General features: G+C 38.4%; 2 protein-coding genes and 1 pseudogene across 2 annotated transcripts in view; 1 reads left to right on the top strand and 2 right to left on the bottom strand.

Moving 5' to 3' along the window:
• The first annotated feature begins 3,492 nt into the window (after positions 1-3,492).
• LOC141843435 (protein trichome birefringence-like 19) lies at positions 3,493-4,239 on the top strand (annotated as a pseudogene).
• A 1,538-nt stretch (positions 4,240-5,777) lies between these two features.
• LOC141843336 (alpha-amylase isozyme 3C-like) lies at positions 5,778-7,315 on the bottom strand. Its single transcript, XM_074731411.1, has 4 exons — positions 7,226-7,315; positions 7,014-7,146; positions 6,116-6,930; positions 5,778-6,026 (listed from the first exon to the last, which is right to left on the bottom strand). The coding sequence occupies exons 1-4, from the start codon at positions 7,313-7,315 to the stop codon at positions 5,778-5,780; spliced, it is 1,287 nt and encodes a 428-aa protein (XP_074587512.1).
• Positions 7,316-8,566: 1,251 nt separating this feature from the next.
• The window catches only part of LOC141843434 (uncharacterized), an 8,357-nt gene continuing 3,522 nt past the window's right edge, over positions 8,567-13,401 (bottom strand). Inside the window, exons 4-16 of the mRNA XM_074731498.1 lie at positions 11,874-12,506; positions 11,714-11,768; positions 11,461-11,603; positions 11,091-11,362; positions 10,568-10,626; positions 9,890-10,130; positions 9,666-9,817; positions 9,470-9,547; positions 9,255-9,402; positions 9,007-9,119; positions 8,854-8,929; positions 8,709-8,780; positions 8,567-8,618 (exon numbers count right to left, since the gene is read on the bottom strand). Of these exons, the coding sequence (XP_074587599.1) occupies positions 8,567-8,618; positions 8,709-8,780; positions 8,854-8,929; positions 9,007-9,119; positions 9,255-9,402; positions 9,470-9,547; positions 9,666-9,817; positions 9,890-10,130; positions 10,568-10,626; positions 11,091-11,362; positions 11,461-11,603; positions 11,714-11,768; positions 11,874-12,506 (2,094 nt within the window). The remainder of the gene's footprint in view (positions 8,619-8,708; positions 8,781-8,853; positions 8,930-9,006; positions 9,120-9,254; positions 9,403-9,469; positions 9,548-9,665; positions 9,818-9,889; positions 10,131-10,567; positions 10,627-11,090; positions 11,363-11,460; positions 11,604-11,713; positions 11,769-11,873; positions 12,507-13,401) is intronic.

Genomic DNA, 13,401 nt, shown 5'->3' with positions numbered 1-13,401 from the left:
AGCCCATAAAGTATCTTCTTTAGTTTCAAGACTTTGGCTTCATGCCCCTTAACCATATATCCAATATGTTGTTCAATGTAAACATCCTTATTATAACCATTAAGAAAAGAAGATTTAATATCTAACTAATAAATCTTCCAATGCTTTTGAACAGCAAGAGATATCAATAAGCGAATTGTTTCCAATTGAGCTATCGGAGCAAATACCTTTCTTTGCTTATTGCCTTTAGCAATAAATCTTGTTTTCTACTTCTCCATTGGCATTCCTCTTTATCTTGTTTACCCATTTGACTCTAAATAATTTTATAGTCTTTCATGAAATACTAACTCCCGAGTATCATTCTTCACAATGGCTTCAATTTCTATTCATGGCTTCTCTCCATTTCTTATCCTCTTTTGCTTCTTCAAAGCTCAAAAGTTCAACATCTGCAAGTAAACAAATAAATTCATTTCATCAATAACATGAGTCTCATTGTAGATATCATCAAGGCTTCGATATTTTGGAGTCTTTTCTCCTGAAGATGGTCCTAGTATAGTGCGATTGATAACTCAGGTGTATGTGGAGTTGTTGGTGGAGTAGATTCCTCTTGGGCTTCTTGTTCCACATTAATGTAAGGAAAGAAATCATAAGACCCTTCTTCCTTGGCACTCCAATCCCACGATGTATTTTTTTCAAATTCTACATCTCTGTTAATCAGAAATTTTCCTCTGTGTGGATTATACAATTTGTATCCTTTAGAATTTTCATCGTATCTGATGAAAATGAGTTTCTAACTTCGATCATCTAACTTGGGTCTTTCTTGTTCATGGATATGTGCAAAATGCAATGAATCCAAATACTTTTAAATGTGATACAGTTGACTTCCACCCACTCTATACTTCTTGAGGTGTCACATTCTTCAAGCTCTTAGTTGGAGATCGATTTGAAAGATACACAACACAAGTCACAGCTTCAGTCCAAAACATCTTAGGCATGTCTTTAGACTTTAGTATACTCTTCGCCATATTAAGTATTGTTCTTTTCTTTCTTTCATCAACTTTATTTTGCTGGGGTGATCTAGGAACTGTCAAAAGATGATGAATTCCATGTAACTCACAAAAACTGTTAAATTCATTAGATATAAATTCACCATCTCTATCAGTTCTTAATGCTTGAATTTGATATTTACTTTGTTTTGAATGCAAATGTCTTAGATTTTTGCTGCAGATACTCACTTTAAATCTTTTGAATGCATCAAATGCCTTAGATTTTTGGATTGCTTCAAAAAATAAACATGCTTCATGTAATTCAGGGTGATACTAAAACCATCAATAAAAACGGGTCAAACAAAATAATAACTTTTACTAAAAGATTCAATCCAACCCAATCCAAGGCGGGTTGTAAGTTAGGTAAGTCACCCATGGGCCTATCAAAAAATATTAAAAATATTAAAAAATTTAAGTTAGATTACAGTTTAAATTGATCAAGTTGAAATTTGAAGCTTGAATTGTAATTTAGACGGATGATTGCTTTGGAATTTTAAAATTTAAAATAAATAAATAAATAAATTTTCTTAACCCACGGATGCTTGCCAAGTAAGCATGCTTCACATAATTGATCGGGGTGATCAATCTTGGTGGGGCAGGTTAATCCCTTTCACCATCTTATGATCTCTCAAAGCTTTGAGTCCTCCAAAATTCAAATGACCAAATCTCATATGTCAAATCCATCATGGATTCTGTATACAAGTCTTCAAGCATATATGTTCACAATTCTTCAAGTCCAATAAGAACATCTTGTTCTTAGTTATAGACACTTTAGCAATAAGGTTAAAATCTTGATCTCGTAACCAAAGCATACAATCTTCCATATGAATCTTGTAATTTCTTTCAAAAGTTTTACCAATACTTAAGATATTGCTAGTTAATTTTGGAACATAATAAACATCACAAAGAATTTTATGGCCACAATTTGTTATTTCAAGGAGAATTGTACCTTTGCCTTCAATTTTGACTTTTGTATTATCCATAAAGCTTACAAAATCTTTTTTTTTTGTATCAAGCTCCACAAATTTACTTTTATCACCCATCATATGGTTGTTGGCTCCATTATCAAGATACTATATGTTTGTTTTTCCAATAGAGCCCTCCTTGAGTGTAAGAAACAAGGATTGCTCAACATCTATCTTCTTTGTTCTCTATTAGATTTGTCTCTTCATCTTTCATGTTTGAATGACACTCTCAAGTATAATATCTAAATTTATGACAAAAATAATATTCAATCTGAGATTTATTTTTTCTATCATCATACCTCACATAATTACCTCTTCCTCTTGCTCTTCCATGACCTCTTGCAAATGTTTGATTTCTTTTATCAAATTAAGAAGATTGTTCATCTCTCTCTTGACCATGGCCATATACTGAACTTCTCGGCCTTGCCTCGTCCTTGGCCTTGATCTTGGCCTTGATATTAAAACACATTCTTTGATCTTCAAGTTAGTCTTTGCTTGTAATACATGTTCTGATTGTTCTTGCTTTCATGGCTCATCCTTTCTTCATGAGCCCGTAATGATCCATTTAATTCATCAACGGTCATGATCTCTAAATCTTTAGATTCTTCAATTGCAATAACAACATGATTAAACTTTATGCTAAGAGAGCGTAGTACCTTTTCAATCACCTGAACTTCAGGCATGGTTTCTCCAAGTCTCTTCATTTGATTGACAATAACATAAACTCTTGTAAAATAGTCGAAGATATGTTCACTCTCTTTCATTAAGATTGATTCAAACTCAGCTCTTAGAATTTGAAGTCGCACCTTCTTCACCTTGTCCACTCCCATAATAGAGTTGCGAAGCATCTCCTACGCTTTCTTTAATATTGTTTCATGTTATCTTCTTGAACATGTCTTCATCCAAACCTTGATGGATGATAGTGAGAGCATGTTGATCTTTCTTTCTTTCTTTCTCTAAAACATCCTTTTGGTTTTGAGGTAGAGTTGCCACATCTAAGGGCTCTTCAAAATCATGCTCAACAATATCTCATACTCCTTGGGATCCAAGTATAATTTTCATTCTAAATGACCAATTCTAAAAATTGAGTTTGATAAGTTGGGGGTATTGGAAAAAAAAAAATTTGATATCATTACTTTGATACCACTTTGTTGGAAGATAGTGAGCTCTCAAAAACTTACTAGAAAGAGAAAAAGATTAATAGTGTAATAACTTATATTACAAAAAACTTATCTTACAAAAAAAATAACTTATTATCAACTTCACATTATATAAGTATTTATACTACTCAATAGATATTTTTAGACCACATATCATTAATTAGATACATGAATCTTATTCTATCTAGATACATGAATTACAACATTTATGTTTCACTTGATTCATATATTTCAAATATTTATTATGGATGTATTCAAGTTTAATTTGACTTTTAACAAATGCTCACTCGCCTCCAGCCTCCAGTAAACTTGGATGCACTTTGATATAGGTGATGTACGTACATTGTGGATGTGTCGCTGACGAAGGACGAGATATTCAAGCGCTACCATTTCTCCACGCACAACATCACCACCGCCAGCTTTTGGTCGTCGTTCCTGGTGCGGCCGGAGGAGGTGAAAGCACGTCAAACGGGTCGATGCGTTACCAGGTTATTCAATCTGAACCTGGATGAACCGGGCACCGACTGAACAACGCGCATGAGTGGGTTCGACTTTCGACTACGTGATCATCTCCGCTGGCCACTGGTTCCTCCGGCTGACCGTGTTCTACAAGGCCGCCGCCTCGTCGGCTGCCAGTACTGCCTTGACCCCAACGTCACCGACCTCGAAATGCACTACAGCTACCGGCCGCCTTCCGGGTCTTCAACGACCTCACCCCGCAAAACTTCTAGGGCCTCATCTCGCTGAGCACATTTGCACTGTCCCACTTTGAGAATGGGGCCGCAACAAGGGCGACAACTGCATGAGCCAGCGGCCATCCCGGAGCAGTAAGACGAGGTTGGAGGGGCAGCATCGAGATGTACATGATGTAGCTGAAAGAGTACAGGGAAGTGGTGAGGGCAGGACGGGCGCAATTCCGACTGTTGGATACCACCGACGCGACCCGACTAAGGCCGGATGGCCAGGTGAGGCCATACAACGACTGCTTTGCACTGGTGCGCACCAGGAACCATCGACACGTGAAATGATTTCATGCTGCAGATGCTGAAGACTGCGGCGGACGCACGCAGTGGCATGGGAATTCAATAAATTTAAAAAAAATAATATAATATATAATATATAATAAAAATCATATATTAATTTTATATATTTTTATCATAACTTTTTTCAAGATTTTATATTTTAAAAATATTAAATAATAATTTTATTATCAACTATATTAAACACATCTCACTAGATATCATAAACATTCCTAAACTCCAAATTAAATTTTTTATTTTACTTCATAAATATATAATAATTTTAAAAAATTATATTTCACAATTATAATCCATCAACACTTTTAAAATCGTTATCCAACTCTAAAAATTCAAAAATACTTTTAAAAAGATAAGTTAAAATTTTTAAAAATTTTAAACATTAATGTATGTTGATTTTTACAATCCAAAATTTAAGTTGAAAATAAATTTAAATTCAAAAATTTTGACCTTAAACCCTTGTTCTAGTTGAAACAATGATTCGTCGATCCTTAAAATTATTTTCTTCAACAACGTATTTAAGAATGCAACACAACTCAATTAATCAACTAAAGTTTAAAATTTCAATCATAAATGCTCAAAAATAGAATAACAATTAAAAAGTGAGTTGGGATTCCACTTTCACTCATCACGCATCATAATCTCCAAAATTATACTCTAGCTACTAAAATTAAACCTAATTAAGCTTCCTCAAACTATGATTTTCGACGATAAGAACCCACGATGATGATAAGAAATGTGTCATGCAGCTCTGATTAGAAAAAAGGACTGACGAACTCATTCCATGTCACAATATTTCCTCGTAAAAGTGGTACTAATAGATAACTTATGGTGGAAGTTTTTAAATATATGATTAATTTTAATTTTTGACGACGAATGATGGTGAATCAACCAATCAAGGTGGTAGTGAAGGTTTGATATTATTTTTGAAAAGAAATGGTAGTGAATGTTTGAGACTATTTTTGTAAAGAAACGGGAAAAAATGAATATGAATCAAATATATTTTGATTTTAAAGAATTCACATGAAGCTCTCATCTAAGAAAATACGGATGAAAATTCAATAGTTACAACTATAATATTGTAAAATAGTAGTTATTATATTATATTTATGTGTTTATGTGTTTGTGAAATCCCTTTTATATTATATTTGATATAATTTATATGAATTTTTCTTTTTCAAAATGCATAGATCCTTAATTTAATATTTCATGTCAAAAATTAGCTAGAACCTATTTAGTCTCCTCTAACAAATTTATGACCAATAAACTACGTACAGCAATTTAGTGATTAAGCGCACCTTGAGGATCCTTGCAATTTTAATACTGGTACGTCCTTTGTTGTTTTTTTCTTTTTATGTTTAGCAGAGTGTCAAACATCATTCTCTATGAAAATAACTTAAATCAGTTTTCGGTCGAACAAAACATAGTAACATACAACAGAACAAACAAAAAGACTTTCATAAATTAGTAATCTATTAATCGAATATTCCATATCATTCTTACACGTTCGAAATTCTTATTCAAGTATCAATTGCACCATGGCAAATTAAAGTAGGAAAACAATATATAAAGCTTAAAGATGTAGAGCCTTCACTGCTTCTCCCAGACAGCGTAATCTTCCCCAGAAGCAACGACGTGGAAGTTGGGCGGGACAAGCTTCCCGACATCAAATCTTGTTCCAATCTTCGCGATCACTCCGTCGATCATCGCCACATAGAGATCGGCATCAGAGGCCAAGATGCTCAGCGTGCTATTTGGTCGAATCCCATTTCGGCTTCTTATCGTAACCAATTGCGATATCTGCTGCTTCAACCCCCAATCAAACATATGATCGTAGAACTGTAAGACGAGAAATAAATATCAATTGCTTAGTTGAAAATGTGTTGTTGATCGATCGATAGATCATCAGTACGTAGCGCAGTGCTTACAATGGATGGAATTCCTGGATGCGTGAGGATGTAAGCGTATCCCTGCATGACCTTATCCGAAGGAAAAGGCCACGCCTTCTGCGTAGAACCGGTGTCGTGGTTGTCGACGAACGTCACCGCCTTCTCCGGCAGCCACCCGATCATCCCTGGCGCCTTCCCCTGCGGATCGCGCATCCTCCACAGCTCGCCTTCCACCGCCGCCTGCAGAACCCCCTTCGTCGTGAAATCGAACGCCGTCGTCGAACTGCCCCCGACCTGCTGAACCCAATTCACCAGCTCCTGACGGTGGCCGTCCTGATCGTACTCCGGCTTCCCGTCTCCGCCGTACGCCAGCGAACTCCAAACCTCCGCCACCGCGAAGTCCGGCTGCGTTTGTTGCACGTATATCTTCGCGATGTTCGAAGAGTATCCCTTGGCGAAGTCGAGCCTCCATCCGTCGAAGCCGACGGCGTCGCTCCTCTTCAACCAATTCAGCCAAGCAGCTAGCTCCCGCTGGACTCGCTCGTTGAGGTGGTCGATGTCGGGAGCCGCTGCGAAGCCGGCGCCGGTGTCGAGGTTGCCGGTGCCGTCGGAGTACTCGGTGTCGTCGCGGCAGATCATGTGGGGACCCCAGTCGAGGCTGCCGTCGGCGGTGCCGCCCTCGAAGATGCACCAAATCCCTCTGTCATCCTTCTTGTCGGCGCACCGGTGATTTATGACGATGTCGGCGACGCATTTGATGCCCTTGTCATGGAACGCGTCGACGAGCGACTTGAGCTCGTTTAGGTTCCCGTACCTGGAAGCGTTCAAGTCGTACAACCTCCCGGGCATGTAACCTACGGCGTTAATCGACATTATGATCACTGAAGTGAAATTATCATTTTTTTGAGGCAACGAATTAAACAACTGCACCACGAACCTTGTTCGCTAACCGAGTGCGAAGGGGGAGGTAGCCACACATGGGTCACTCCGGCGCTCGCAATATCAGGCACTTTGTCCTTCAAGAAGTTGTACCAGCCACCTTGCTGCCTCCATGACTCCCAGTTGAAGCCCTGCATTATCTTCATCAGTTTTGCTATCTGAAACCCTAATATGAATATAAAAATTTATCTTATCGGAGAGGATTTACACCTGAAAGAGGATCTGAGACAAAGCTAAGCTTGGAAGAAGAGCAAGTTGCAGAAGCAGAAACCCTAGTAAGGTCAAAAGGAGGTTCTTCATCTCTGAAATGGGAGAGATCGATATCGGAAGAGGAAGGGATGATTGTGAATGAAAACATGGCGGGTTTATATAGTAAGAGAGGTAGCGCTGAGTCAAATGATAAATTAATTATGTCAAAAAGTGTTTTTGTATTCTTGCGAGGAAGAGAAGACAGAGAAGGTATATAATCTAATTTGTTACTAACTAAATCATGGGCCGATCGCAAGCTCTCCCCAAGCATTGTTTTTATTTGGATGGAATTAATTAGGACGAAATATAATGAGAAATTTTTTTTTGAATTGTTAATGTTGTGGAAGAATGAGAAATAAGAAAGCTATTATAGATAGTTACGGTTTTTAGTAAACAAAAATAAAATTAAACTTAATGTAACTCTTTATACAATTGAAGTTATTAATCAAATTCTAATTTATCTAGAAATTATTATTATTATTGTGATTGATATATGAATAATAATTCTTATTCATTTGGGAATTGAAGTAACATTGTGTAGTAACAAAGCTTTCATAGGAAGCAAAAAATAGAATCGAAAATAATGGAGGAAATCAAGACAATAAGTTCCTAGAGAAATGAAGAGAAATTTGCTAAGAACAAACAAAAAATATACTATATTCATAACTTATTCTAATGACACTACAACAAAAATGACTTTTCGCAGCGCGCAAATATGCTATCCGCAGCGCACATCGCACGCTGCACAGTTGCAAGCTGTTAAAAGTCATTAGGCATTCGCAGCGTGCATTGCGCGCTGCGGAAGCTCACATCTGCAGCGCGCAATGCACGCCGCGGATGATTGCATCCGCAGTGCACAATGTGCGCTGCGGATGTGAGCTTCTGCAGCGTGTATTGCGCGCTGCGACTGAGAGCTTCCGCAGCGTGCATTGCGTGCTGCGACTAAGAGCTTCCGCAGCGCGCAATGCACGCTGCGGATGTGATCAATTGCAGCGCGCAATGTGCGCTGTGGATGAAATAAAATAATTAAACCATTCAAATCACAATTATAAACTTAAAACTCAAATAATTAATAACATAAATACCACACACAAATACTATAAAAATTACACATTTATAATCCAACAATTATATATAACATTCATATTTTTTCACTCATGAAAATAATTTGTTCCACAATTATTATAAATGCCAATGTCAATGGCAAGCTGCCACACTTCTCTAACATCTTTATCTATTACGACTCAGGAAATTATACACGAGGCTAAGTTTCATCTCTCACTTGTAATAGTGTTGGTTGATTCAATAAGCGACTTGAAGTTGATTTGGAGGATCACTACAAATAGCAGCATAACTGGAACAAGAATAAAACCAGTGCTAAGTTTCATCTCATAACAGATGAAGGAAACTAGAAAATGCATACAAATTTATTCACAAAACTGACGTTAAAAGAGCATCCTCGACGGTCATTGCTAATATTCCAGGCATTCCGACAGTCCAATTCAATGGAAGAACCCTGATAAAACAATGTAAATGTATTCAGATTTGGTACAAACAGCAAAGAAAACTAGATAAGACTAAGTTGTTACCCTGAATTCGATAAGCGACTTGAAGTTGGTTTGAATCCAACAACACCACACAAAGCAGCAGGCATTCTCACAGACCCTGAATAGTTGGATTAAAAGTTTCAAATGCTATCAATGATTAAGCACTACATTGGATGAAGAAGCTCAACTTCTTACCCCCTCCATCGACTCCGAGAGCAACATGACACAATCCAGCACACACTACTGCGGCCGATCCACTCGATGAGCCTCCAGAAACCTTGTTGATGTCGCAGGGGTTCCTCGTAGCACTTTGAAATGGTATGCAGAGAAAGAACTCTCAGATTGCAGTTTCAAATTCAAATTCAAATTCTACAGCTGTGATCCCACAAGGTGAAAACCAAATTCAAGAGCAAGAAAACAAGAGTGAAACATAGAGCACCTACCCGTAGTGCGGATTGATGCCACTGGTCCCAGCTCCACAGTCATGCATGTTGGTCTTCCCCACAAGGATGGCACCACATGACCTCAATTGCCTCACACAGCTTGCATCATCAATGCATGGCCTGTACTTGTGCAGCCATGTAGTCCCTCCTGCTCATGGGTCATTTTCCTTTCAACCATTCTTGAGATGAATCAGACACAAACTTAGAGACTCTACCAGTTGTGGGATAGGGCAGGCAGTCGATCTCATCCTTTATCGCTACAAGAATTCCATCCATGATCGAAATTGGAGCTCCTATGACAGATCCAAATGCATAAGTTAGTCTGAAACAAAGATAAAGCGAAATCTGCAGTTTAATTTCAACAGTAAGACATATATCTTCAGAGTCACACTAGGTGTAGCACAGATGTACTGCAGATGTTAAAAGAATTGCTTGCAGCCGCCCTCAGAAGTTCAACTAGTTGTACTGCAGCATCAAGTGCATCAGGTGCCCTTGATGGTGGAGCTTCAAGAAGTCCAAGCAGCAGCCTTTGGGTCGCACTAGGTGTAGCAATGGCATAGTACCTGATTAATATTACAAAGTCAAAATAGTGTACCATATGGCATATGTAAAATCTAGCCAATGTAAGCATCCACCTATGAAACAACCGAGCATAAGGCTCAAGAGCAGGTAGTGTGGCAACAAGATGCTCATCCAAGGCATTTTTAGGGGGAGGAAGCAAAAGTGCAGGAACAGCAGCTGCTGTCAAATTTGCAGTCTCATAGCGAGCTACTTCCTCATCACATACACTCAGTATAACTCCAGCTCCATTGGCAACCGCCCATCTAGGAGTGGATGGCATAAGTTGAGGATGCTTTCCAGCTCCACGAGAACAAGCTATGTGATAATACTTGTTAGGTCTTTCAAGCAGATAACAAGTTAAAAATGCAATATGTAAAGTATATATAAAAAACAACTTTTCCAACACTGAAAGAGTAAAAGACAATGGTATTTGACCTTGTGGATGAAATTGAAAAATATATAATATAATATAAAACTTGAAAAACATCTTCCAGAAGCAGGGGCAACCACAAGCATCAATCAGACATCTTCCGAAAGTAAAAAAATTGAACACATGAAAAATACCATAGTATGAGCACAATGAAGAACTAATCTTGCATTAGTTTTTGTTCAAATTCACATAGATTAATGTATTTCCTGCCTTTTGGCTATTACATCTCATAAAAATTAGATGATAAATAAGATCTGCTTCAGTGATTATAAGATAAAAAACTTTAAGCATACAATTGAACAAGATGTAAGCAATCAGATACCTGTTGTCGGAGGCTTCAAGTCACCACCTGCAGCATATTTTCCCATGATCCCAGCACACCTAGTTGCACAGATGCAGAATAGCTTCAAAGAATAGCAAAATAATTTCGACAAAGAAAGTACCAGCTGGAGAACTAATTAATGAAAAAAAAAAGTTAAATGATTGACTAAAAGGGCTCAATACTGCATTCAATACTATTTTAGAACTGAACTGGATACCTTCAGTTAATAGATTTTAAGAGTGACAAAAAAATTCATTCCTATAGATGTTTTCTTTTCCACATTACAGCTTTGAAGCACTTATATTCATTATAATGAATGAAAGTTTATAGGAATTATCGAAATGATGAACATGCATAAAAAGTGGCTTTGAAATAATGAAAATGAAATTGAAAACCCAACAAAGGCTTACAAGGAATGAAAACATAACCTCTCCTAACATAGGAAGGAAATCAAGTTATGATTCCCAAACATTTTTATGATCTATTGGAGACAAATTTTTAAAAGGGAAACTATATTTTTTACCATCTAAAATAATCACTTCTAATTCCCAATGGTGCAGCAAGCAAAATATCTGTAATCCAAGCTGATAATGGACGCAATTGTTTCCTATCTTCCTGTTGTAGAGTATGATTGGCTTTTGTCTTGCTTATCTTGCTTGTACTTGCATGGTTGCCACTGTTGCTCCTTTCAATTTGTGAATTACAGGGCTCAACCTTGTGAATTGGCCTATTGTAGTGGGTCAAAACCCGCAAAATTTCTCCACATGCTAAAGCCCACTGTTCTGAATATTCTTTCTGCAAAAGTTATAGTTGGTATTCTACTTCAGTATTCAGAAGAAAATTATTGAACAATAACATTTGTCATAAAAAATTCATAATTTCAGAATCCAAACCTCAGAGTTATGGCTGAATAGATAGATGAAGGATAAAAATGGAGAAGCATTCCTGTTGTACACTAGTGTCCCATCAATTATAAGTGAAAGAATAGGATGAATAACAGCATGGCCATGTTCGGGATGGTGCAAAACAAATGTAGCTGGAATACAACTAATTAGAAGTTAGCAACTTCTTCTGTCTAGGTTTATCTAGAAAATAGATTACAATGAGGACAAAGTATAGAATTGGAAGGAGTATAGATTGCCATACCCAAAACTTCATCCAAAAGTTGCTCATTTTTCGAAGGATAATGACTTGCAATTAGCTGCACATGCGAAGATCCAAGTAACAGAACAAGTAAAATATAAGTTCCCTTATCTAGAGTTAAATATGATACAATAACCTTTACTAGAATGAACAATTATCATACCTGGCCTATATCTTGACGAGAAGGCCAGCCACTCGCGGAGCTGCAGATCGAAAGCTTCTTCTTGCGACGATGAGAAGGAAGCAGATGGAATGGAGGCCGAGACCGTTCCTCGTCCTCTTCATCCTTCTGGCTTCCCCGCCGAAGGGAGGCAGAAGAGAGGATGCGCGACCCCTGGTCCGCGAACCAGTAGAGCGCCGGAAGGAGGTCCGGGAGGAAGAGTGCCTCAAATACCGCCGGTGCGACGTCGTGGTGTGCGATGGACGGATCGAGGCAGAAGAGATCGAGGAGGGTGAGGGCGGCCGCAGCGGCTCGGCCTCGGAGGGCGTGCGCGAGGGCGAGGAGGACGGCAGAGAGAGGGTTTCTTCCGGAAACAGAGAGTAGGATCTTGTCCGCGGCGGAAGAGGCGGCGGGAGAGGAGCAGTCGAGAGCGTTGGAGAGGAAGGGAGAGGGGCGGAGGCGGGGGAGGCGGAGGGGATGGTCCAGCGCGCGGAGGAGAGGATGCGTGGCGTAGGTCAGCACGTTGGAGAGGGCTTCGTCGAGGAAGGCGGTGGTGTGTAAGAGAACGACGGTGGAGAGGAACGGAGAGGCGGAGCGAGCGCGAGGAATACGCTGCCGGAGGGAAGGGAAATAGACCTAGCCGAGCGCGAGGAGGAGATAGGGCGGTTAATAATATTTGTTTTAATTTTTTAATAGTATTTAATTATGAGTGCGGTTAATAATATTTTTTAATCATTTTTAATATTTTTTTAACAGCGTACATTCATGCGCTGTCAAAAATAATTTTAACGGCGCACAATATGCGCTGTCAAAAATAATTTTAACGGCGCACAATGTGCGCTGTTAAAAGTATTTTTAACAGCGTATTATTATTGCACGCTGCGGTTGATAAAAATATGATATTATCCGCAGCGCATTTTATTGGGCGCGCCGTTAAAACAACTATTAATGGCGCGCCTATGATGTGCGCTGCGGATGACGCGCTGCGGAAAGTCATTTTTGTTGTAGTGTGAAAATTAGACATAAACTCATAATTCAAGGAATCAATTTGTTATTATTGCATTGATAATTTAGTTCAATCCCACTCGATCTAAAAATGCATGTTACTCTATTGCCTACATGACTCTGTGTTTAGGAGAGACTCCTAACAATAATTGCAAATGTAGATGAGTGAGTTGATTTGTTTAACGCCTTTGAGGCTTAAGAGTTTCAGTTAACCTTAATTATCAGCTCCATTCTGTGTCTATTATATTGATTCGATCATTTCTCCCTATTGCAGCACAATAAGCTCAGCTTTCAGCCTTTTCCTCCCCCTTCGATATGCTCATCCAATCCATGCACAACTGAAACCATGAACAGCTAGAATTTGACAACATGCATGATGATCTTTTATTTATTTGCTTCCACACCAAAGTGTATCTTTGTTGGTTAAAAGTTAAGAGGACGTCTCTTTTTTATTGAATCATAAGATGGGCATCATATGTTGATTTTTTTTTATAAGAGGATGCTTCATCTCATTGTAAAATAATAT

Source organism: Curcuma longa, chromosome 12, assembly GCF_044706935.1.
Source record: "Curcuma longa cultivar G26 ecotype Majalengka, Jawa Barat chromosome 12, ITB_CL_G26_1.1, whole genome shotgun sequence".
Classification (NCBI taxonomy): domain Eukaryota; kingdom Viridiplantae; phylum Streptophyta; class Magnoliopsida; order Zingiberales; family Zingiberaceae; genus Curcuma; species Curcuma longa.
Note: the sequence above shows the minus strand (reverse complement) of the source record. Positions and strands in the feature narration are given on the sequence as shown.

Excerpts from the sequence above, each read along its gene's own strand:
- LOC141843336 (XM_074731411.1), bottom strand. The coding sequence starts at position 7,315 with ATGAAGAACCTCCTTTTGACCTTACTAGGGTTTCTGCTTCTGCAACTT. Across the intron at positions 7,147-7,225 it reads TGTCTCAGATCCTCTTTCAG|GGCTTCAACTGGGAGTCATG; the intron begins GTGTAAATCCTC and ends AAGATAATGCAG. Across the intron at positions 6,931-7,013 it reads GCACTCGGTTAGCGAACAAG|GTTACATGCCCGGGAGGTTG; the intron begins GTTCGTGGTGCA and ends TTAACGCCGTAG.